The sequence below is a fragment of the Hyperolius riggenbachi genome, chromosome 2, assembly GCF_040937935.1.
Source record: "Hyperolius riggenbachi isolate aHypRig1 chromosome 2, aHypRig1.pri, whole genome shotgun sequence".
NCBI classification, from domain to species: domain Eukaryota; kingdom Metazoa; phylum Chordata; class Amphibia; order Anura; family Hyperoliidae; genus Hyperolius; species Hyperolius riggenbachi.
The window spans coordinates 12,980,837-13,006,317 of NC_090647.1; the positions used below are offsets into that span (position 1 = coordinate 12,980,837).

General features: G+C 47.6%; 1 protein-coding gene across 3 annotated transcripts in view; it reads left to right on the forward strand.

The window, feature by feature from the left end:
* The first annotated feature begins 264 nt into the window (after nt 1-264).
* Nucleotides 265-25,481, forward strand: part of NUP98 (nucleoporin 98 and 96 precursor) — a 133,522-nt gene continuing 108,305 nt past the window's right edge. The window contains exons 1-7 of one of the 3 annotated variants that reach the window (XM_068266492.1): nt 266-506; nt 10,699-10,803; nt 13,116-13,217; nt 14,610-14,792; nt 17,125-17,261; nt 22,574-22,681; nt 23,641-23,821. In XM_068266492.1, the coding sequence (XP_068122593.1) occupies nt 10,728-10,803; nt 13,116-13,217; nt 14,610-14,792; nt 17,125-17,261; nt 22,574-22,681; nt 23,641-23,821 (787 nt within the window). In that variant the 5' untranslated portion in view covers nt 266-506; nt 10,699-10,727. Of the gene's footprint in view, nt 507-10,698; nt 10,804-13,115; nt 13,218-14,609; nt 14,793-17,124; nt 17,262-22,573; nt 22,682-23,640; nt 23,822-25,481 lie in introns of all 3 variants that reach the window. The other 2 variants (XM_068266491.1, XM_068266493.1) reach the window with 2 other exon arrangements.

The following is a 25,481-nucleotide window of genomic DNA, read 5'->3' on the forward strand; positions in this document are numbered from 1 at the left end:
CCGTCCGCTGCTCAAGTGAAACACAACCAGTCACAGGCGGATATCTGGACGATGAGGAAACTAATTCCGTGACGTCACACCGAGCATGTGACTCACTGACGTCTCCAGGCAGCCGCACGCACTGCCCTGGGTCACATGACCCGCGTACTGACGTCACGCCGCCGCCTGCTCTGACGCTGCCCTCGTGCTCGCGCATGCCGCAGATAAACCAGCCAATCAGGAGGCGTGAGAGGCACAAGGCTCCGAGCACAGGCCGCCTGAGCGACGAGTAGGCCACGCCCAGCGGCTGACTGGCAGCGGCAACCGCCAATCGGAGCGCGCAGCGACTGGTAGAAGCGAAAGGGCGGAGCTAACTGACGTGTGCGTGACCAGTGCTGAGCGACGCCGTGACTTCTGACGTCTCCCGTTTTCCCGCCTGCGGCCTGTAGCGGAGAGATACCGGGAGAGAGAGAGACGGAGAGGCGAGCGGGTGAGCGGCGGAGGGAGAGAGAGGCGGAGCCGCTGAGGTGAGAGAGACACAGGACAGCTCATACTGCAGAGCGAGGCCTGTGTGTGAGGAGAGGGGGGAGAGTGATCTATGTGTACAGCCTGCTGCCTATCCGCACTGGCCGGTGCCCCGCCCCTGCGCTGCACACACAGCTCCGCAGCCCCCGCCCAGGAGGACCTCTGTGTGTGAGAGGTGCCCCTCAGCCAGGAGCTCCTGTGTGTGTGAGGTGCTTGTAGCCAGACCAGGGATACGCCAGGTAGTCTGCAGCCATGGCAGTACAGGCAGGTCTCCCGGGTGACGGTGGAGCAGACAGTACAGGCTGGTCTCCCGGGTGACGGTGGAGCAGACAGTACAGGCTGGTCTCCCGGGTGACGGTGGAGCGGACAGTACAGGCTGGTCTCCCGGGTGACGGTGGAGCGGGTAGTACAGGCCGGTTTCCTGGGTGACAGTGGAGCGGGCAGTACAGGCGGGTCTCCCGGGCGATGGTGGAGCGGGCAGTACAGGCAGGTCTCCTGGGTAAAAGTGGAGTGGGCAGTACAGGCAGGTCTCCTAGGTGACGGTGGAGCGGGCAGTACAGGCAGATCTCTCGGGTGACGGTGTAGTGGGCAGTACAGGCAGGTCTCTTGGGTGACGGTGGAGCAGGCAGTGCAGGCAGGTCTCCCAGGTGACAGTGGAGCGGGCAGTGCAGGCAGGTCTCCCAGGTGACAGTGGAGCGGGCAGTGCAGGCAGGTCTCCTGGGTGAAAGTGGAGTGGGCAGTACAGGCAGGTCTCCTAGGTGACGGTGGAGCGGGCAGTACAGGCAGATCTCTCGGGTGACGGTGTAGCGGGCAGTACAGGCAGGTCTCTTGGGTGACGGTGGAGCAGGCAGTGCAGGCAGGTCTCCCAGGTGACAGTGGAGCGGGCAGTGCAGGCAGGTCTCCTGGGTGACGGTGGAGTGGGCAGTGCAGGCAGGTCTCCTGGGTGACGGTGGAGTGGGCAGTACAGGCAGGTCTCCTGGGTGACGGTGGAGTGGGCAGTACAGGCAGGTCTCCTGGGTGACGGTGGAGTGGGCAGTACAGGCTGGTCTCCTGGGTGACGGTGGAGTGGGCAGTACAGGCAGGTCTCCTGGGTGACGGTGGAGTGGGCAGTACAGGCAGGTCTCCTGGGTGACGGTGGAGTGGGCAGTACAGGCAGGTCTCCTGGGTGACGGTGGAGCGGGCAGTGCAGGCAGGTCTCCTGGGTGATGGTGGAGCGGGCAGTGCAGGCAGGTCTCCCGGGTGATGGTGGAGCGGGGCAGTCCAGTCAGGCCACGACTACTGTAGTGTGAATCAGCCCGAACAGTCTGACAGGAGAAGTGCTGTATATACTCACCTGGGGCTTCCTCCAGCCTAATTATTATTATTATTATTATTATTATTTATTAGATTTATATAGCACCAACATATTACGCAGCGCTGTACAATAAATAAGGTTACAGACAATAACAGGGGTGACAGAACAATACAGGTAATAGACAATAGATACAACAATACAGGTAATAGCAAAAAGATACACAACATAATGCAGACAGTAGTACAATGCCAGATCATAAACTGTAGTGGTAACAAGTTCCAAATTCTGGGTAAAGTGCACACCGTCAAGTATGATACACAAAGGGGAGAGGGCCCTGCCAAAGGCTTACATTCTAGAGGGAGGGGTTGGTGACACAAAAGGAGGGGGTGCAGAAAGGATTAGGGCAAGACAAAAATGAGCACCGATGCGTCTCTTGCTGTCCTCCCGAGTGCCTCCGTTCAGCAGCAATCAGCCCCGGTAATCTGGGTCGGTCACGCCAGCGTGGCGTGGCCAGGCATGTGCAGAAGACCCAGGCTGGACCCAACTGAGCCTATTACCGGGGCTGATGGCGCCTGAGCAGCAGACCGCGGGAGGGCGGCGAGGTTTATGCTGCTGGAGGAAGCTGCGGGTGAGTATCAAATCTATTTTTTTTTTTTTTTTTTTACAGCTCTGGTACATTTTAAGGCACTCATACACACATCCATTTTTTTATTTTATTAAGACATTTTTTTACTGGTGCATTTTCCTTATCGGATAGGAATAGATTCCCTTAATATGTCCGGTCGATCAGATTTCTATCCATTTTGGCTAAAAATTGCTTAGAAGTATAGATCAGACCTGATGGAAAATCTCGGTTGATGGGCAGGACTGGGGTAGATTTGCGGCCTATAGCGTTACATTGAGCAGTGCAGTGCTTCAGTTCTTTTAATTTTCAGTGGATTCCTGCAGGAACATCAATGTGCTGTGTATGATGAGACTGGATTCCTTGCAAAATTGATTTGAATTAGAGAGAAATTGGTTGTTTTGGATCATTGGGTGCAAATATATATTTGTGTGGGCCGACATTGGGAGCGTTAGTGCTCAGTTGGATTAGTGTCTAAATATTGGAACTTCCTATATAGAAATGTTGTGCTACCGGATCAGAGTTTTTTGTATTTTGGTCTTGCTGGTTGAATGTTTCCTTTAAAAAAAACCAAAAACCGGTATTTGTTATAATTAAAGGGAACTTGAGGTAAGAGACATATGGAGGCTGACATATTTGTTTCCTTTTAAACACTGCACATTGCCTGGCTACCCTGCTGATGCTCTAGAGCAGGGCTTTTCAACCTGTGGTATGCGTACCACCAGTGGCACTTTGCTGTTGGCCAGGTGGTACGCACCAGGTTTGTCTGCCATTTGTCCTGGTCCCATCTTGTCTCCACAAAGTTCATCTCCCCGTCGCTCACTCCTCGGTGTGCTGCCCTGCGGGAACTTCAGACCTCAGGCCAGTGGTGAAGAGACAGCAAGCCGGTGCACAGTGACCAGTGGTGAAGAGACAGCCAGCCGGTGCACAGTGACAGTGACCAGTGGTGAAGAGACAGCCAGCCGGTGCACAGTGACATTACTGCTCACTTCCTGGATTTGAAGTATACCTGCTTTCACTGTGTACCTTTCGCCTGTGTGTCTCTTCACTGCATCTATTTCTTTCGGAAAAGGACTTATACAAAAATGCTATGATGCAATCTTGCAGTACAAAAATTTGAAAAACTTTATTGGCACATATACAAAAAATCGTGATAAAGACTTTTTAAATGCTTTTTTTATCCACAAAGTCAGTCTTCATGAAAAGTATAAATACATCCAAGAAACTATACATAAAACCGACAAGTACTGTGGTCTGGCTTGGCTTTATGAATGATTGCTAAAGAGGCTTTAGAAGGCTTTAGAAGAGGGGATGCAGAGATGGAACCCCGGAGATCTCCTTGTCAGCATGCCCACACGCACAGTAGTGTCTCTCCGCTCGGATTACAGTGGAAACGACCAAGTCTGATCAGGTCTGCTCTACTGTGCAGGCGCACGGGGGTGGTACTCGACAGTTTTCAGGTGATAAAAGTGGTGCAGTTAGTGAAAAGATTGAAATGCTTTGCTCTAGAGCCTCTAATACTTTTAGCCACAGGCCCAGAACAAGCATGCAGATCAGGTGACTGAAGTGTGACTGGATTAGCTGAAAGCTTGTTTCTGGTGTGTGATTCAGACACTACTGCAGCCAGAGAGATCAGCAGGACTGCCAGGCAACTGGTATTGTTTAACAGGAAATAAATATGTCAGCCTACAATAGTCTTCTCACTTCAGCCATTCATCTTGAGCCATATGTTTGCTGGTTGTGCAGCATTGTCATTTTGAAGTATAAAATGTATCTGAGACGACCATAAAGAAAGATTTGATACTTACCCAGTGCTTCCTCCAGCCCCATAAGCACCGCTGAGCCCCTCGCCATCCTCCCACGTGTCTCTGTTCTCCAGCTGTCGGCCCTGGTAATCTTGCACAGTCGCGTTAGTCTGGGTCTTCTGTGCATGCGCATTCCCTCCGTGTATGTGCAGAAGAGCCTGACTGGCGAGGCCGAGCCAGTTACCGGGGCCGATAGCTGGAGAGCGGACGCACGCAGCAGGACGGTGAGGGACGCAGCGGTGCTCATGGGGCTGGAGGAAGCACCAGGTAAGTAGCAAATCTTTTTTCTTGTAATCTTGGGTTTACTTTAATAGTAGCTCCTCACATTTTGCTATATAGATTAATTGCATATCTGGTAAATAATGCAGTGAATTAAGGTGGCCATACATCTGTAGATTTGGTGGCCAATCAACCATCCAACTTGATGATTATAGTCGAATTGGATGAAAATCTGTGCAGTCAAAAGCTTACCCGATCGACAGTGACCAATTTTGGGCCGATATTAGTCACGTATCGATTGGACATGCTCTAAAATCTGAGGCTGACGTGCTGGATCGGGTGCACGGCGCGCAGTAAGCGCAAATGACGAATGCAGCAGAAACCCCCGGCTGCATCTCCCCAGGTGTTGAAGGGTGGAGCAGTGCTTTTCGGCGCTGCTAGATTTGGGCGCAGCCATAGACTATAATAGGAATCAGTCTATAGCGGCGCTCAGTGAGTAACATCGGCGCCGTCAGAAGACTGAGCCGAGGCTGCTTAAAAATCAGGGCTGAGGAGTCGGGGCAATTTTGGGCACACGGAGTTGGAGTCGTTGATTTCCTAAACTGAGGAGTCGGAGTCTGATGATTTTTGTACAAAATCAACAGCCCTGTTAAGTATTAGACTAAGGAGTCGGAGCCATTTTGGGTAGTCGGAGTTGGAGTCGTGGTTTCATAAACTGAGGAGTTGGAGTCGGAAGATTTTTGTACCGACTCCACAGCCCCAGGACTGTGGAGTCGGAGCCATTTTGGGTACCCGGAGTCGGAGTCGTGGTTTCATAAACTGAGGAGTTGGAGTCGGAAGATTTTTGTACCGACTCCACAGCCCTGTTAAAAATCACAATAATTCGGCCTCCAGCAATTGCTGGAAGCCGAATTATTTCATTCCCTCACTATCCACGTGGACCTGGAGGGGGAATAGTAATTAACGCAGCCGGGACTTGTGCAGCAGCAGGATCAGCCATATATACTGGCTGTATCCTGCGCCCAAGTCTACTGGTGCCGATTTCAAATGTACTCGTTGAAGGGCCCTGCGTTAATACTTTACATGTCCGCTGTCTGCACTCCGGATTTGCACCCCGCGTGATTTCTGGTGAACTGTATGCGGGGCACACACGTGACGTCACATGCACCTCTCATGCTGTACGCTGGCAACTACTTGGGGCACGAATCCGGAAAAGGATTGCGGACACCGGACAGTGATATATTAATGCGGGGGCAACGTTTGAGGGGGAGGCGGCCGGGAAGCGACTGAACCGTGCTGCAGATTCTCTACACATTTAATGCTGAAACCGATCAGAAATCTGCCTGTGGTTTATGGTGGCCAACAGATCTCTCTCCAATCTGATCCTATCAGAGGAATCTGTCTCTTGGTCGATCGGCCGCCAAAATTGCTAAATGTATGGGTCCTGTCATCAACTTTCATCTATAGTCTAAAGTGGGCATGGGCAAACTTGGCCCTCCAGCTGTTGAGGAACTACAAGTCCCACAATGCATTGCAGGAGTCTGACAGCCACAGTCATGCCTCATAAAGGCAAATGCATTGTGGGACTTGTAGTCCCTTAACAGCTGGAGGGCCAAGTTTGCCCATGCCTGGTCTAAAGCGTTGTACAAGGCATACAATTAATGGCAAAAACCATCTGATGGTTTTTAAGGGTTAAAACTCGTGCTTGGGCCTCATTTACACTGGAGCGCTTTACTAGCGATTTCAGCTTGTAGATATATGAAAATGCTCTGTGGCAATGTAAATCAATGGTAGTGTTCACACTATGGCAATCCCCAGTGATTAGCGGTTTCCTGAAATCTCAAACATGTGCATGCAGCATTTTGGAGCGATTTTATTTAAATGTTAAAGAATCACAAAATGCAATCACTTCAAAATTGCTTTCCTGTGCAGTGAAAAATCACCGGAAAATAGTTTTATAAAGCGCTAGTGTTTTTTGCTGGTGTTTTGCGATACGCGGTATGAATGGGGCCGAAGTTCATTTTGCTGCTAATTGATAAGCCTGCCATAGCCAGTCAGAATGATCGTAATGTGTAAAGGCGTACAACTTCTGCTGTATCCAGGAAGAAGCGGAGAACTTTATATTCTTTATTTGCTCACTAATTACTGAATTTCTCAGACTATAAGACACACCTAGGTTTACAGGACAAAAACCAGGGGGGAAATATATACTAAACCTGGTGCCTCCATGGTGAAAGGGCATTTTGTGGATTATGCCCCCTATGTACCTCTTGTCTCCCTGTTTCCTCCTCTGTCCCTCTTATGTCCCCATGTGTCTGCCTTTCTCCTCCTTGACTCTCCCTTGTGTCCTCCTCTATGCCGTGTCCTTCTCTGCATGGGTACAGTACAGGGAGTCCCCGACATTACAGCGGGTTGGAAGTTGGTATTGGCAGCGTTCACAAGTCAGGAACTCCCTGCATTTGGGGGGAGAAAAAGTGAGTCTTACAAAAATACAGTACTTCTCTACAGGGCTGTGGAGTCGGAGTCGTGGAGTCGGGCAATTTTGGGTGCCTGGAGTCGGAGTCAGGAAAAAATGCACCGACTCCGACTCCCAATGAATTTGTAACTGTAATTAAAATAGAAAATATGATAAAATGTTCTATTTCTCTGATAATAGTCATTAAAAATAATGTGTATATATACAGTATATATACAGTAATAGCTGTGCTTAGTCCACAAAAATGAAATAAACAAATCAAAATTAGTTACTTGTGCTGCTTCAATAAAGCAGTCCCCGTATTTTTAAGGTCAGATATACATATCTGATTGTGACTGTATATATGATGTGTACACAGGAATCTCTTATATATATACTAAATAACATCTATGCTGTAAGAATAAAGCCTGATGTGTAGCTGTGTCACTAATAGAGATGGTCAATGAGATGGAAATAATTCTGCATTGATGCTGATTTATGCAAATGTATGCACTCCCTTTGCTGATGAAATCAAATAATGTGATATGTTATTAAAATTTGGTTTGGTGAATACAAATTAAAGGTTAACTGAGACGGATGAAAAGTAAAGTTTTATACATACCTGGGGCTTCCTCCAGCCCCCTTCAGGCTAATCAGTCCCTCGCTGTCCTCCACCACCCGGATCTTCTGCTATGAGTCCTGGTAATTCAGCCAGTCAGCGCTGTCCGGCCGCATGCCGCTCCCACAGCCAGGAACATTCTGCACCTGCGCAATAGTGCTGCACAGGTGTAGTATGCTCCTGGCGGTGGAGTGTGTGCATGCGCACTACGCCTGACTGGCTCAAGTACCTGGACTCATAGCAGAAGATCCAGGTGGTGGAGGAGGACAACGAGGGACTGATTATGATGAAGGCGGCTGGAGGAAGCCCCAGGTATGTATAAAACTTTAATTTCATCTGTCTCAGGTTTACTTTGTTACACAGTAGTACTATACTCTACATATGCACTCCCCACAGAGCTGCAGGGAATCCACTGAGAATGTTGTGCACATTGAACACAGAGGTGTTGTCTGTCACCCATAAACCTTGTTCAGATTGTGCATGAAGAATGTGTAATAGAGGAAGAATCTCCTCATTCCCCTGCAGAGTACCTGCACATCATTCTTACATGTACCCACACTTACATTGCCTAGGGCCTGATAGATGTTCTTTGTTCTGGTCTGTATCTTTTACAAGTACTCTTACCAAGGACTAGTTTTAGTCTAAAGGGAATAAATATAGTAGTCTACATATCCTTCTCACTTCAGTTGTCTTGTAAAATTCCTAAGCGTTGGCAGTTAGGAGACGAATTTCATGTTACATACTTTTAATCAACAAAATTGTAATATGCAAATTAGAGGAGTCGGAGTCGTGGAGTCGGAGTCGGTGGAATCCTAAACTGAGGAGTCGGAGTCGGTGGATTTTTGGACCGACTCCACAGCCCTGCTTCTCTAGCAGTACATCTGATAATTTGCCGGCAATGATATGGGCTTATTTCCCCCGGGAGCCGTGGCCATTGTGATACTGCTGCGGTGGCTCCTGTCCTGCTGCGTGGCTACAACCTCTGCCATTCACTGCTATAGTGATCCAGCTGCGTGCGCCGATGTGCGATCTGGACAGCTAGCCATGCTGCAGATAGGCAGCGTTTCCCCGGGCAGCTCACAAGTGCGGAAATACTGCAGATTCATCCTGGATTCGGGCTCAGTGGAAATAAAACCGATCTGTCAGCTTCTGCTAGGTGCAACTATGCATTCACATCAGAGCAGCCTCATTGTATTTTAGATTCTTTACTGTGTTTAACCACTTAAAGAGAATCTGTATTGTTAAAATCGCACAAAAGTAAACATACCAGTGCGTTAGGGGACATCTCCTATTACCCTCTGTCACAATTTCGCCGCTCCTCGCCGCATTAAAAGTGGTTAAAAACAGTTTTTAAAAGTTTGTTTATAAACAAACAAAATGGCCACCAAAACAGGAAGTAGGTTGATGTACAGTATGTCCACACATAGAAAATACATCCATACTCAAGCAGGCTGTATACACCCTTCCTTTTGAATCTCAAGAGATCATTTGTGTGTTTCTTTCCCCCCTGAGGGGGGAGTGCATAGCAGAACCACAACACTGAAGAACTTGGCAGCCTTCCAGACACAGGCTGACAAGTCTGACAAGAGAGAGAGAAGTTGATTTATTACAGAGACTGTGATAGCAGAAAGTGCTGCAGTAAGCCAGAACACATTAGAATAGCTTTTGGAACTTGTAGGATGATAAAAAACAGGATGCAATTTTTGTTACGGAGTCTCTTTAAAGTGTACCTTAAGTGTCCCCAAAAAAATGAGTTTTACTCACCTGGGGCTTACCTCAGCCCCCTGCAGCTGATCGGTGCCCACGACGAGTCGCTCTGATGCTCCGGGTCCCGCGGGGGGCCACTTTCGGTTTCGCCGTCAGGACCCGTCAGGCTGGGGAACGCGGCTGATACTACGCGTTCCCAGCCAAAATAGCACCCCTATGCGGCCATATGTCCGCATAGGCACCCGTATGCGGACATATGGCCGCATAGGGGTGCTATTTTGGCTGGGAACGCGTAGTATCAGCCGCGTTCCCCAGCCTGACGGGTCCTGACGGCGAAACCGGAAGTGGCCTCCAGCGGGACCCGGAGCATCAGAGCGACTCGTCGTGGGCACCGATCAGCTGCAGGGGGCTGAGGTAAGCCCCAGGTGAGTAAAACTCATTTTTTTTGGGACACTTAAGGTTCACTTTAAGCCCGAAGGGTTGAAATTTTTTTACATCCGAGCAACTTTCACCCCCCATTCATTTGCCAATAACTTTATCACTACTCATCACAATGAATTGATCTATATCTTGTTTTTTTCCGCCACCAATTAGGCTTTCTGTGGGTGGTACATTTTGCTAAGAGCCACTTTACTGTAAATGCATTTTAACAGAATGAATAAGAAAAAAACTGAAAAAATTCATTATTTCTCAGTTTTCAGCCATTATAGTTTTAAACTAATACATGCCTCCATAATTAAAACTCACGTATTGTATTTGCCCATATGCCCCGGGTATTACACCGTTAAAATTATGTCCCTATCACAATGTATGGCGACAATATTTTATTTGGAAATAAAGGTGCATTTTTTTCAATTTGCGTCCATCACTATTTAGAAGCCCATAATTTATTAAATCATATTGATGTACTCCTTTGACATGCATATTTAAAAAGTTCAGACCCTTAGGTAACTATTTATGTTTGTTTGTTTTTTTTATTATTGTAATTTTTTTTTTTTTATTATTTAAACTTGTATGTGGGTATTTTTTGGTGTGGGAGGTAAACAGGGGTTTTTTAATGAATTTAAAAGTATTTATTTAATACCAAGTGTGTTTTGGGTGTAATTTGCTATTTGGCCACAAGATGGCCAGAATCAAAAAGTCCTGGGAGCGATCGATCTCGCTCCCAGGCAGAAGAAAGGAGACCAGAGCTCAGAAAAGCCGCAGCGTCTGAAGAGACGCTGTCGGCTTTTCTCCGGGGGGTCCGATCAGCGAAAGGGATTTATAATCCCTTTCACTGATCGGTGGGCTAGCGGCCAGCAGCGGGGATGCGCACGGGGGGCCCGCGGGAGCGCGCGCAGCCCAACTGGACGAGAAATCTCGTCCAGTTGGGCTTAAGTGTTTAATGCTGTAGAGGGAAATAAAGTGTTTATGAGAATACCACTGTAATATAACTCACACTAGTGTGCCTTTTCTCTCTCTCTGTCTCTGCAGTTTTATGAAGTTTGCAAACAGACGTCGTCATGTTTAACAAATCCTTCTCATCCCCCTTCGGAGGGGGAACCGGAGCGTTTGGTACGACGTCCACCTTTGGCCAAAGTGAGTACCTGTAATTCCGTCTTTTAATGTGAGCATGGCGTAATCTCACTCAGTATAACATGCAGATCATGGTGATACAGGAAGTATAGAATGCGGCCCTGCAGTGACACCGGAATAAATTAGTTTTCCCAGGACGTCTATTAGGACAGGAAGCTTAAAGTGTACCAGAGACCATTAACGATAAAAGTCTTTTTTATACATACCTTCCTCCAGCCCCATGCGCACGGATCGCTCCCATGCCGCCTTCTTTGGCCTTGTGTATTGCAGATATCGCGTCCCGTAACTTCCTGCAGTCGCGGCCAGTCTGCGCAAGAGAAGTGCGCCCTCTACATATCCACCGGCTGCTGTAGAGATACGTAGAGGGCGCACTTCTCTTGGGCAGACTGGCTGGAGAAGGCCGGGGATGGTAATGGACTTGCATTGTTTGCGTGTCACATTCTGATACATCCTCGGGGTCTGTACTGGGGGGTGGTACAAAGTTATCATGAAAACTGCTATGCTAGCTCAGGTAAGACTCCATCCTGTGCTCCTCAGCAGACAAGGAAGTGTTCAGTTCCTGTGGATGGCTGTATTGTGTCATGTGACTGGAGGCGGAGTCTGGTGGATGGCTGTACTGTGTGTCATATGGAAGGAGGAGGAGGCCGGTTGATGGCTGTACTGTGTGTCATGTGGAAGGAGGAGGAGGCCGGTTGATGGCTGTACTGTGTGTCATATGGAAGGAGGAGGAGGCCGGTTGATGGCTGTACTGTGTGTCATGTGGAAGGAGGAGGAGGCCGGTTGATGGCTGTACTGTGTGTCATATGGAAGGAGGAGGAGGCTGGTTGATGGCTGTACTGTGTGTCATGTGGAAGGAGGAGGAAGCCGGTTGATGGCTGTACTGTGTGTCATGTGGAAGGAGGAGGAGGCCGGTTGATGGCTGTACTGTGTGTCATGTGGAAGGAGGAGGAGGCCGGTTGATGGCTGTACTGTGTGTCATATGGAAGGAGGAGGAGGCCGGTGGATGGCTGTACTGTGTGTCATATGGAAGGAGGAGGAGGCCGGTGGATGGCTGTACTGTGTGTCATATGGAAGGAGGAGGAGGCCGGTGGATGGCTGTATTGTCATGACAAGATGCCTCTGCAGTACATGGCTGTACTGTGTCATATGCCTGGAGGCGGAGTCTGGTGGATGGCTGTACTGTGTGTCATGTGGCAGGAGGAGGCCGGTGGATGGCTGTACTGTGTCATATGCCTGGAGGCGGAGTGTGGTGGATGGCTGTACTGTCATATGCCTGGAGGCGGAGTCTGGTGGATGGCTGTACTGTGTGTCATGTGGCAGGAGGAGGCCGGTGGATGGCTGTACTGTGTCATATGCCTGGAGGCGGAGTGTGGTGGATGGCTGTACTGTCATGTGACTGGAGGCGGAGTCTGGTGGATGGCTGTACTGTGTGTCATGTGGGAGGAGGCCGGTGGATGGCTGTACTGTGTCATATGCCTGGAGGCGGAGTGTGGTGGATGGCTGTACTGTCATGTGACTGGAGGCGGAGTCTGGTGGATGGCTGTACTGTGTGTCATGTGGCAGGAGGAGGCCGGTGGATGGCTGTACTGTGTCATATGCCTGGAGGCGGAGTGTGGTGGATGGCTGTACTGTCATGTGACTGGAGGCGGAGTCTGGTGGATGGCTGTACTGTGTGTCATGTGGCAGGAGGAGGCCGGTGGATGGCTGTACTGTGTCATATGCCTGGAGGCGGAGTGTGGTGGATGGCTGTACTGTCATGTGACTGGAGGCGGAGTCTGGTGGATGGCTGTACTGTGTGTCATGTGGAAGGAGGAGGAGGCCGGTTGATGGCTGTACTGTGTGTCATATGGAAGGAGGAGGAGGCCGGTTGATGACTGTACTGTGTGTCATGGAAGGAGGAGGAGGCCGGTTGATGGCTGTACTGTGTGTCATATGGAAGGAGGAGGAGGCCGGTTGATGACTGTACTGTGTGTCATATGGAAGGAGGAGGAGGCCGGTTGATGGCTGTACTGTGTGTCATATGGAAGGAGGAGGAGGCCGGTTGATGGCTGTACTGTGTGTCATGTGGAAGGAGGAGGAGGCCGGTTGATGGCTGTACTGTGTGTCATATGGAAGGAGGAGGAGGCCGGTGGATGGCTGTACTGTGTCATATGCCTGGAAGCAGAGTTTGGGGGGTGGCTGTACTTTCATATGACCGGAGGCGGAGTCCGCTGGATGGCCGTAGCATGTGCCAGGCTTATGTCAGTATACATGATGAAGCTATGGTGATATTGATAGATGTCTGATTCTGGTGTCACATCTTGTCCTGGTTACAGATACCGCCTTCGGCACCACACAGGCTACCGGATTCGGAACTTCTGCTTTTGGCACCAACAACAACAGTGGTGGCTTGTTTGGAACCACGCAGACTAAGCCAGGTAAGGGCGAGATGTGCGCAGAGTGTTCGCTGGCCAGCGATGGTGAAGCAGGTTGTTTTGGCGTGTGCACCGCGCTGTGCCTTACCTGGGCGTCACCATAGACATAATACAATCTCTGTGACTGCACAAGGGTAATCTGGGGATATGGCAATCTCTGAAGGGCTTCTGCTTCCGAGGTTGCTACGACTCGGAGGGGAAATGGTAATCAATACCGCCCGGAATGTGTACGGCAGCAGGGTGAGCCATCATTCGGCTTATCCTGCGCCAAAGTGACCGGGCGGCAAAATGCCATGCATGCCAGCGACGGGGAGAATGATGTCATTTCCTCTTGTGGTGGGGGCGGGGGGGGTTGCCGTAAGTAGAACCATTTAATTGCTGCTCAGATTGTCCATAAGATTCTTATGTTTCCGAATGACATTAGTCTTGACATTGGCCCAATAAAAAGCGGTGGTGGTTGTTTTGTGTTGTCCCGATGCCAAGCTGCATGCGATCCACATATACAAGCCGGTCATTGCCAATCTCCATTGCTGTATGTGCGGGTTGCAGAGGCTCAGGCTGGGTTCACATTACACCTAAAGTCATCCCATTCCCCACAGCAGAAATGAGGGGATTGTACATGGTGTGTACCAGGCATTATACTTTTAGCCACAGCCCCACCGAACAAGCATGCCTCAGGTCAGGTGTTTCTAACAATATTTTCAGACCTGACAAGATTAGCTGCATGCTTGTTTCTGGTGTGATTAAGACAATACTGCAGCCAATTAGAGCAACAGAACAGCCAGGCAACTGGTATTGCTTAAAGGACACCTGAGGCGAAAATAAACGATTGTATCGATCTTCCTTCTCCTAAAAATGACTTTTTAAGATATTCCAGTTTTATTTTATGTTTAAAGCTAGCTTTTTTTTTTTTTTTTAAGATTTAACTGTTTTTGCCCAATGGCACATTTATTGAAGTATGCCAGAGCTAAAATCTATGAACTATTGACCCTTGTTATCTCTTGCCTGCTCTCAGAAGCCATTTTCTGCTAGGAAAGTGTTTTATAGTTGTAATTTCTTATCAGTGAGGGTCACGCTGTAGTCACTTCCTGTCTGTCAGGACTGAGTCAGCCACTTACATACCTGATATTTAACTCTTTCTGGCAGAGAAAGGAACACCGCATAGATTATTGTGGCACTGTACATACCCATGTCTATTGCATCATGTCACTTCGGGTAACCTTTTAAAAGGAAATAAATACGTCAGCCTCCATATTTTTATTGCTTCAGGTTCCCCTGAAGCACTAGGAGCACATTTGTTGCTCTGTTGTTGCAGTAGCTTGTTAGGATGTGTTCGGGTAAACAGAGGACAGACTATCCTGGTATTGATCAGTTATTGATTCTGTCTCCTTCCAGGTGGACTGTTTGGAGCCAGCACCTTTAACCAGCCAGCAGCCTCCTCCACCAGCTCCGCCTTCGGCTTCGGAGCAGCAACCGGTACAACAAACTCCTTGTTCGGGTCTACGAATGCCGGAGGGGGTCTCTTTGCTTCCCAGCAGAGCAATGCCTTCGGACAGACCAAGCCATCGACATTCGGCAGTGAGTGACTGATCAGACTGTGCTACAGCTTTCCATAAAATAACCTGATCTATAGGTGGTGATGGGATACGCCTCTAAACCTCAAATCCCACCCCCAACATTAATGGCATGTTTAAAAAAGGGTGAGGTGTGGAATCGGGAAATCATTTAACCACCTGAGCGGTCTGGACGAGCTCAGCTCGTCCAACACCGCCGGAGGTCGCCGCTCAGGCCCTGCTGGGCCGATTTTCATCAAATAAAAAGCAGCACACGCAGCCGGCACTTTGCCAGCCGCGTGTGCTGCCTGATCGCCGCCGCTCTGCGGCGATCCGCCGCGAGCAGCGGCGAAAGAGGGTCCCCCCAGCCGCCTGAGCCCAGCGTAGCCGGAACAAAAAGTTCCGGCCAGCGCTAACGGCTGGATCGGAGGCGGCTGACGTCAGGACGTCGGCTGACGTCGATGACGTCACTCCGCTCGTCGCTATGGCGACGATATAAGCAAAACAAGGAAGGCCGCTCATTGCGGCCTTCCTTGTTTATTCTGGGCGCCGGAGGCGATCGGAAGATCGCCTCCGGAGCGCCCTCTAGTGGGCTTTCATGCAGCCAACTTTCAGTTGGCTGCATGAAATAGTTTTTTTTTTTATTTAAAAAAAACCCTCCCGCAGCCACCCTGGCGATTTAATCAGAACGCCAGGGTGGTTAAGAGACCCTGTAGTGACCTACAGAAGAATGTAGTAAATTATTCAACCCACTATAAAGTTAAATATCCTGGTGTTAGCATCAGAAACACTATAGCTCTATTACTGCATGTAACTCCGCCCCTCCAGTGACTTCACAACCTAGGCTGTTTATTTGATCACATGGTCACTGATGCTGTAGGTTGATCTAAGCTTTGTGTGACTATTGAGGTGACCTTGCAGAAGGCAAATACCCCGAAATCAGAATTCTCCACTATGGATGATACAGAATTATTGAATAAAAATGACTTTACATCTTTAGTGAAAATAAAAAAAAAAGTTTTGGTTGAATTCTGTATGGCTACCTTCTGGTTCTGTATAAAAGTCTTTACTTTTGCTAGTCCAGTGGTTCTTCACCTGCATTGTGATGTAACCCCAGAGGCTCGGTGAGTCTGTCTCAGGGGTCCGGCGGAGGTGTGTTCGGAACGGTCCAGTAAATATTCATGGAGTTATGTTTTTGCGTGTGACATGCATGTTTTATTGGATAGAGAGCCGGGCACTGGGTAAAACTCCAGGATTTATTATCTATACACAGATTAGTGGTACATAGACGGCAGTGTGGGTTCAGATTGCAGCCTGACAGGTTTCGCAGACTACTTCCGCTTCGTCAGAGGCACTTTTGCCGAGTTACTCGGCTGTCAGGCCGCAGTCTGTACCCACACTGCTCCCTACTGTCTGTCCATTGATGTACCCACTAATCTGTGTATGGATGATAACGCCTGGAACTTACTGAGTGCCTGGCTCTGCTTATGTTGGATTGTGGATTACTGTGAGCACAGGAACCTAAACTGAGGACAGCTATTTTTTCCTTGTAAAATAATACCAGTTGCCTGACTCTCCTGCTGATCCTGTATCTCTAATACTTTCACCACAGCCCCTGAACAAGCATGCAGATCAGGTGCTCTGACTGAAGTCAGACTAGATTAGCTGCATGCTTGTTTCAGGTGTGTAATTCAGCCACTACTGCAGCCAAAGAGACCAGCAGGAATGCCAAGCAACTGGTATTGTTTAAAAGGAAACGTCCATATCCCTCTGAGTTTAGGTTCCCTTTAAGTTGACACCACTACTGGATGCTTCATCTAGTGCCAGAATTCTACTCTGTGCACTGGCATTTTGTATTGGTATTGTTCTTTGAGCTCAGTGGTTTTATGTGCTACAGGTGCATGGCGCGCGCACAACTATGAAGGGTTCAGTGAATGCACGTATGACACTTGCAGGGTTCCTACCTCCAGATTTAGAACCACTGTGCACCATTGTAGCCGGTGTCACCCAGCGATACGCAGCACCTCTGTTGCTCTCTTGTGGTGTTTCTCTCTCTGGGTAACATGGAATGGAACAGCATTGTGTTGCATATAAAAGTGCATGCAGAGTGGTGCTGTGATGACCCGTTGCTGCTCGCTACATTAGTGGGATCTGTGAGCAGCTCTGAATGCGTTCCCTATCTCTCTCTGTCTCTCTATGATGCGTGTTGCTGAAATGAGCACAGCTTGCATTATAGTGGGTACGAGCTCTTTACTTTTATGTGCGCCTCCATGTGGCAGACGAGCCTTTGTGTCCTGAGATGTAGGGAAGTCGGTAGTCGTTCGGTGTTCATAGCCGGCTCTATGTTCTCTCTGCAGCTTTTGGAACAAGCACAAGTGCTGGCGGACTCTTCGGGAACACCAGCACCACCACCAACCCTTTTGGGACGGCCACAAACCTCTTTGGCGGGTCTACATTTTCTGCAGCTCCCACCGGAACCACCATAAAGTTCAATGTGAGTACAATGCCTTTACATTGTAAGCCTTTGGCAGGGTCTCCATTTCCCCCACCCGTTTGCATGTATAACCTTGTGTTATGTTGTATAACCGTGTGCTAGGTATGCTACCTATGTCTGTCACCCCTTGTTACAATGTATGTCTAGCGCTGCGTAATATGTTGGCGTTTTTACATAAAATAAATAACGCCTCTCTGCCAACCAGAGAATATGCAGCGCATGGGTGCGAGGGCTGTAAATTGGGCATTTAGAAACAGGGCTGAGGAGTCGGAGCAATATTTGGGTACCTGGAGTTGGGGAGAAATGCTCTAACGCCTAATAAATGTAAACAGTAATCAAGAGAAAATATGATAAACTGTTCTATTTCTCATAGAATAGCCCTCATAAATAACTTGTAGATATTCAGTAATAGCTGTTTGTGTTGCAATAAAGCACACTGTATTTGTAAAGTTAGATAAACCTATCTGATTGTAAAATGTATATTTGTGTACACAAGAATCTTTTATATATTATAGATAACATCTCTGCTGTAAGAATAATGCTGTTAATACACGTTGCGTTTTCCGCGTTCGAGTCTCCGTTCGATCTATAGATTCCGACATGCTCAATTCTCCGCTCGATTCTGTTCCGCTCAATTTCTTCTAGAAATGAATGGTAAAAAGATAAGAAAACGAGCAGAAGATAAGACTCGAGCAGGGAATCGAATGGCTAACAGATTACGCAGAGAATCGAATGCTGAAAACGTAACTTGTATTCCCAGCATAAGCCTGATCTGTATTGATGCAGGTTTATGCAAATTTTGTGTGCAAGTTTATACACTCCCTTTGTTCATGAAATCAATTAATTTGAATCGTTAAATTTGAGGTTGGTGATTACAAATTAAGTTAGTCTTTGTCTGTTTAATAAGATTGACTGGAACCCTGTATCAGCTGGGTTCCAGTGTATAGATCTGCCGCTTGCAGAAATTGGCCCTGGCCTTTTCTATATCTGATATGCTGGGGCATTCACATTGACAATGACAGGCCAGGATGGCTGACAGGGTAGAGTGTCAGCCTCCTGGCCAAGAGCTTTTTGTTTCTAAATCAAAATCAGTCTTATCTCCTGAACGACGGACTGTACACACGCCCGATTTGGCGTGCGGACGACTGGACGTTCAAACGACCCGTCGTTCGGGAAAATCCGACGCGTGTATGGGCCTTAATGCTATATTTCTTAGCTGTTCTACACAACCAATTCATTATATCGTATTTTTTTTTTCGCTTCAGTGTCTCTTTAACCCATTCGCGTTCAGTCGTTTTCACGTGAGAAATGTTCACCTCCCATTCATTAGCCTATAACTTTATCACTACTTATCACAATGAACTGATCTATATCTTGTTTTTTCCGCCACCAATTAGACTTTCTTTGGGGGGTACATTTTGCTAAGAGCCACTTTACTGTAAATGCATTTTAACAGGAAGAATAAGAAAAAAACGGAAAAAATAATTTTCTCAGTTTTCAGCCATTATAGTTTTAAAATACATGCCTCCATAATTAAAACTCACGTATTGTATTTGCCCATATGTCCCGGTTATTACACCGTTAAAATTATGTCCCTATCACAATGTATGGCGACAATATTTTATTTGGAAATAAAGGTGCATTTTTTTCCGTTTTGCATCTATCACTATTTACAAGTTTAAAATAAAAAAAAAATATAGAAATATTTCATCTTTACATTGATATTTAAAAAGCTTAGACCCTTAGGTAAATATTTACATGTTTTTTTTTTTTTTTTATTGTAATATTATTATTTTTTTTTTTTTTTTTTTTATTAATCATTTTATTTGGGTATTTTTGGGAGGGTGGGATGTAAACTATAGTTTTATAATGTAATTGTGTTTTTAATTTTTTTAGTTGTAGTTTTACTTTTTGGCCACAAGATGGAGGCCATGAGTTTGTTTACATGACAAACGAAGAAAGACCGGGTCTCGACCTGGATTTTAGGCCAATTGGCCAATTTTTATTTGCAGAACCACAGTGCTAGAGCACAACGTTTCGACCAGATGGTCTTTATCAAGTGCTTACTTAAAGACCATCTGGTCGAAACGTTGTGCTCTAGCACTGTGGGTCTGCAAATAAAAATTGGCCAATTGGCCTAAAATCCAGGTCGAGACCCGGTCTTTCTTCGTTTGGACTGTTGTTGCACCCTTGGTGGATACGGGTGTGGACTGGTTGACTCCCTGGTGCTGTATTAAGAAGTGGGGTTGCAGCATCAAGGTTATACCTATACCTTTGTTTACATGACGTCACTCTAAGCGTAACATACGCTTAGAGTGACGCATCGGGAAGGAGATAGCCAGAAAAAGCACAGCTTCCGAGAGAAGCTGTCGCTTTTTCAGCGGGGGAGAGGAATCAGTGATCGGGCACCATAGCCCGATACATTGATTCCGTGGCTACCGAATCCGCGGCCGGGAGTGCGCGTGCACACGCGCGATCGGCCGCAGGAGCGCGCGGTACCGTGCATGGTTCCTGGACGTAGTTTCTACGTCCAGGAACCAAAATAGGTTAATAAAGCTGTAAACTTCCTAAGCTTTGATGGTGATTAAATGCCTTTTACAGTGGAGGAAATAATTATTTGACCCCTCGCTGATTTTGTAAGTTTGTCCAATGACAAAGAAATGAAGTCTCAGAACAGTATCATTTCAATGGTAGGTTTATTTTAACAGTGGCAGATAGCACATCAAAAGGAAAATCGAAAAAATAACCTTAAATAAAAGATAGCAACTGATTTGCATTTCATTGAGTGAAATAAGTTTTTGAACCCTCTAACAATAAAAGACTTAAAGAGAATCTGTAATGTCAAAAAGATCCCCTGGGAAGTACTCACCTCGGGTGGGGGAAGCCTCCGGATCCTAATGAGGCTTCCCACACTGTCCTCCATCCCTCGGGGGTCTCGCTGCAGCCCTCCGTGCAGTGGTGACGTAATATTTACCTTCCTGGCTCCTGCGCAGGCGCTCTGACGGCTGTCGGCTCCGAACTACACGGAAATACCAGATCGCCGTCGGATCTGCTCTACTGCGCAGGCGCAAGTTTCCTGCGCCTGCGCAGTAGAGCGGACACGAATGAGATCGGGTATTTCCGTGTAGTTCGGAGCCGAGAGCAGCCACAGCGCCCCCGCTGGAGCCAGCAAAGGTAAATATTGAACTTCCAGTCGGCACAGTCGCCGGCTGTTCGGAGGGCTGCGGCGAGACCCCCGTGGGACAGAGGATGGCGTGGGAAGCCTCATTAGGATCCGGAGGCTTCCCCCACCCGAGGTGAGTACCCCCCAGGGGATCTTTTTAATGTTACAGAGTCTCTTTAATACTTAGTGGAAAAACCCTCGTTTGCAAGCACAGAGGTCAAACGTTTCTTGTAATTGATGACCAAGTTTGCACACATTTTAGTAGGAATGTTGGTCCACTCCTCTTTGCAGATCATCTCTAAATCCCTAAGGTTTCGAGGCTGTCTCTGTGCAACTCTGAGCTTGAGCTCCCTTTATAGGTTTTCTATTGGATTAAGGTCCGGAGACTGACTAGGCCACTCCATGACCTTAATGTGCTTCTTCTTGAGCCACTCCTTTGTTGCCTTTGCTGTATGTTTTGGGTCATTGTCGTGCTGGAACACCCATCCACGACCCATTTTCAGTTTCCTGGCAGAGGGAAGGAGGTTGTCGTTCAGGATTTCATGATACATGGCTCCGTCCATTTTCCCGTTAATGCGATTAAGTTGTCCTGTGCCCTTAGCAGAAAAACACGCCCGAAGCAAAATGTTTCCACCCCCATGCTTGACGGTGGGGACGGTGTTTTGGGGGTCATAGGCAGCATTTTTCTTCCTCCAAACACAGCGAGTTGAGTTAATGCCAAAGACCTCTATTTTGGTCTCATCAGACCACAGCACCTTCTCCCAGTCACTCACAGAATCATTCAGGTGTTCATTGGTAAACTTCAGACGGGCCTGCACATGTGCCTTCTTGAGCAGGGGAACCTTGCGAGCCCTGCAGGATTTTAATCCATTGCGGTGTAATGTGTTTCCAATGGTTTTCTTGGTGACTGTGGTCCCTGCTAATTTGAGGTCATTCACTAACTCCTCCCGTGTAGTTCTAGGATGCTTTTTCACCTTTCTCAGAACCATTGACACCCCACGAGGTGAGATCTTGCGTGGAGCCCCAGAGCGAGGTCGATTGATGGTCATTTTGTGCTCCTTCCATTTTCGAACAATCGCACCAACAGTTGTCACCTTCTCTCCCAGCTTCTTGCTAGTGGTTTTGTAGTCCATTCCAGCCTTGTGCAGGTCTACAATTTTGTCTCTGACATCCTTGGACAGCTCTTTGGTCTTTCCCATGTTGGAGAGTTTGGAGTCTGCTTGATTGATTGATTCTGTGGACAGGTGTCTTTTATACAGGTGACTAGTTAAGACAGGTTTCCTTAATGAGGGTGACTAATTGAGTAGAAGTGTCTAACCACTCTGTGGGAGCCAGAACTCTTAATGGTTGGTAGGGGTTCAAAAACTTATTTCACTCAATGAAATGCAAATCAGTTGCTATCTTTTATTTAAGCTTATTTTTTCGATTTTCCTTTTGATGTGCTATCTGCCACTGTTAAAATAAACCTACCATCGAAATGATACTGTTCTGAGACTTTTCATTTCTTTGTCATTGGACAGACTTACAAAATCAGTGAGGGGTCAAATAATTATTTCCTCCACTGTATGTAACATACTTGAAATCAACAAGATTTTGATGTAATTTAAAGGAGTCTGAGTCAGTGGAGTCCTAAACTGAGGAATCTGATTTGGAGGATTATTTTACTGACTCCGCAGCCCTGTTTGGAAAGGGGGTGGCTAGTAGAGCTGAGATTTTGGTAGGGATTTCAGTTTAATTCCAGGATGATGCAGAATGTGTACTTGTTCTATTCAGATTTTATGTAGCTTCCAGATGGAGTATTTACATGCAGCAGCTGCATAAATTGAAGCTAAAGTTGGCTATGCAGCAAAAGTCTGCACTGTACCAGCACACAATTGCCTCCCTAAATGGTTAGGAACCGGATTTGGCACAATGTGCTGGTAATCCTAGACGCTGCTATAGAGCGGCTCATAGGGGGTGTAGGACAGATTTATTATACAGTCAGGAAACTAGCGTTATTTAGGAGGACAATATGTCTGCCTCCATAATGATTGGTGTCGCTGTATTCCCACTATGACTGGCCGGCCTAGAGCTCATCTGTCCTCACCTCTGTCCATCCAGAAACCTGATGACTGTTAATTCTTCTTCCTGTCATGTGATTGAATTCCAGCCTCCATCTGGCACAGACACCATGGCCAAGGGCGGTGTGACCACCAACATCAGCACCAAGCACCAGTGCATCACTGCCATGAAGGAGTATGAGAGCAAGTCTCTGGAGGTAAGAGCCCGGCCCATCTGTCTGCAGTGTGGGGGGAGATCTGGTTCAGCTCATCTGGACACCTTGTTGGTGGATTTTATGGCACTCTGTTATAATAAGTATCTCTTCTAAGCTGTGTAGTTGTAGTGATGTCAGACACGGGTAGTGGGAGGAACCAGGGCTGAAGAGAGACAGCACTCTGCTGTCATGTGGTCACATAATGGGTGGAGTCTTGACTAAAGCGTCACAACGATCTGCTGTCATATGATCAGGATAATGGGAGGAGCCTTGACTAAAGGGTTACAGCGTTTCCCTGTCCATTGATCAGTATAACGGAAAGTGCAGGCCTTAAAAGTGACAGCCCTTTGCCGTCATGTGATGCGACAAGTTGTAATATCCCTAGGGGGCATTAGTCCTGAAGGGGGAGTAGTTAAAGCTCGGGGTGGTTCAAGGAAGGGAGTGGGGTTATGGTCAGGATGGAAGTGACAGTGGCTGAGGTCCTCTGTGGGAATGGGGGAAGTCTCGGAGGCAGAGGTTGTGTGCAGAGGGGGGTATTGGGTTGGAAGTCCTGCAAAGGGGGGGGGGGGGGGGTTGTTAGGAATGGAGGTCCTGCATTGTCGAGGGGGTGAGGGTGGTGGTGTTGGTTTGGGGAGTAAAACGTGCTGTCGGAGGTTATGTAGTTTACAGGGGGTGGTGGGGTCTAGCAAGGAAGGGGATGTCAGAAGCAGTGGTCCTGGGGCTCTGAGCTTACAGGAAGTGGTGGCATTGAATGATGCCCGCGTTGCTCACTACTTCTGGGACTATTTGTGTGCCGATGTTTCTGGCACTCTGGATTGTCAGACCTCTCCACTATTCATAGGCTTCATGTTGGTGATGGACATTTTGATACAGCCCTGCTTTAATGCAATGTCGATGTGATCTGCCGTGAGAACGTTCTGTGGATTTGGATTGAGAATATATGCACTTTTCTCCATGTTTAGGAGCTGCGTCTTGAAGATTACCAGGCCAATAGGAAGGGGCCTCAGAACCAGGTGGGCGGAACCACAGGAACCGGCTTGTTTGGGCCCTCCACCGCTACTTCTAGTGCCACCACAGGGCTGTTTGGCACCACCCCCGCCAGCAACTCCTTCTCCTTCGGAAATAAAAATGTCTTTGGAGGAAGTAAGTTCTGTCGTTTTGATGGGTCATCTGTGGGGTCAGCTGAGCTCTCCAGTAGGGTTACCTGTGGGGGTCTCCTGAGGTCTTCAGTAGGGTTACCCGTGGGGTCTCCTGAGGTCTTCAGTAAGGTCTTCTGTGGGGTCAGCTGAGCTCTCCAGTAGGGTTACCCATGGGGTCTCCTGAGGTCTTCAGTAAGGTCTTCTGTGGGGTCAGCTGCGCACTGCAGTAGGGTGACCCGTGGGGTCTCCTGAGGGTCACCTCTGCAGGTTATTGAGGGGTTGATAGTTCCAATACAATATAGAATAACTAGCTTTTTATTTTAGGGAGCTTTAGCGTTAATTCTCCCAGAGCCAGTTATACGGGTTACCAGACCGCTGTTAGCCACAATATAGATTTGTAACAGTTACTTCTCATTGAAATAATTTGAACACTTAGACCCAAATCTTATGTAAAACTATATTCCTGTAGTTACATACATAGAATATACAAAAATTACATAGAAAAGGGTTCTCATCCGCAACTGAAGCGAGATAGAAATGTAGGCTGCCATATTTATTTCCTTTTAATCAATGCACATTGCCCGGCTCTCCTGCCGATCCTCTGCCTCTAATACATTTAGCCATAGCCCCTGAACAAGCATTCAGCAGATCAGGTGTTTCTGACAAGATTAGCTCCATGCTTGTTTCTGGTGTGTGATTCAGACACTACTACAGCCAAATAGATCAGCAGTGCTGCCAGGCAAATGGTATTGTTTAACAGGAAATTAATATGGAAGCCTTCATCTACTTCTCACTTCAATTGTTCTTTAACCACTTCACCCCAAGGCGGTTTTTACCCTAACGGACGAGCGATTTTCACCTTTCAGAGCCCATCCCTTTCATTTGCCAATAGCTTAATCACTACTAATCACAATGAAATGATCTACATCTTGTTTCTGTTCACCACCAATTGGGCTTTTTGGGGCGATATTTGTTTTCAGTAAGTACTTTATTTTCTATGCATTTTAAAGGGAAAAACAAGGAAAAAATACACTATTTCTCCAATTTCATCCCCTATAGTTTTAATATAAATATTGCTACTGTACATAAAACCCACACATTGTATCTGCCTATTTGTCTTGCTTATCACAAGATTTTAATTATGTCCCTAGTACATAATAGTATTTACATCCGAAAAACATACATAATCCGCTGTTAGTTCTTCATTAATGTTGCACCACATATGTGAAGTCAGAATCTGAGACCGACACAAACGGCGCTGGAAATTTGGGCGCCGCTGTAATGTGAACGGCAATAGCGGCGCTCAGTAATTTGGGTGCCGCTGTAATGTGAACGGCGCTCAGTAATTTGGGTGCCGCTGTAATGTGAACGGCGCTCAGTAATTTGCTTGCCGCTGTAATGTGAACGGCGCTCAGTAATTTGGGTGCCGCTGTAATGTGAACGGCGCTCAGTAATTTGGGTGCCGCTGTAATGTGAACGGCGCTCAGTAATTTGCTTGCCGCTGTAATGTGAACGGCGCTCAGTAATTTGGGCGCCGCTGTAATGTGAACGGCGCTCAGTAATTTGGGCGCCGCTGTAATGTGAACGGCGCTCAGTAATTTGGGCGCCGCTGTAATGTGAACGTCGCTCAGTAATTTGGGTGCCGCTGTAATGTGAACGGCGCT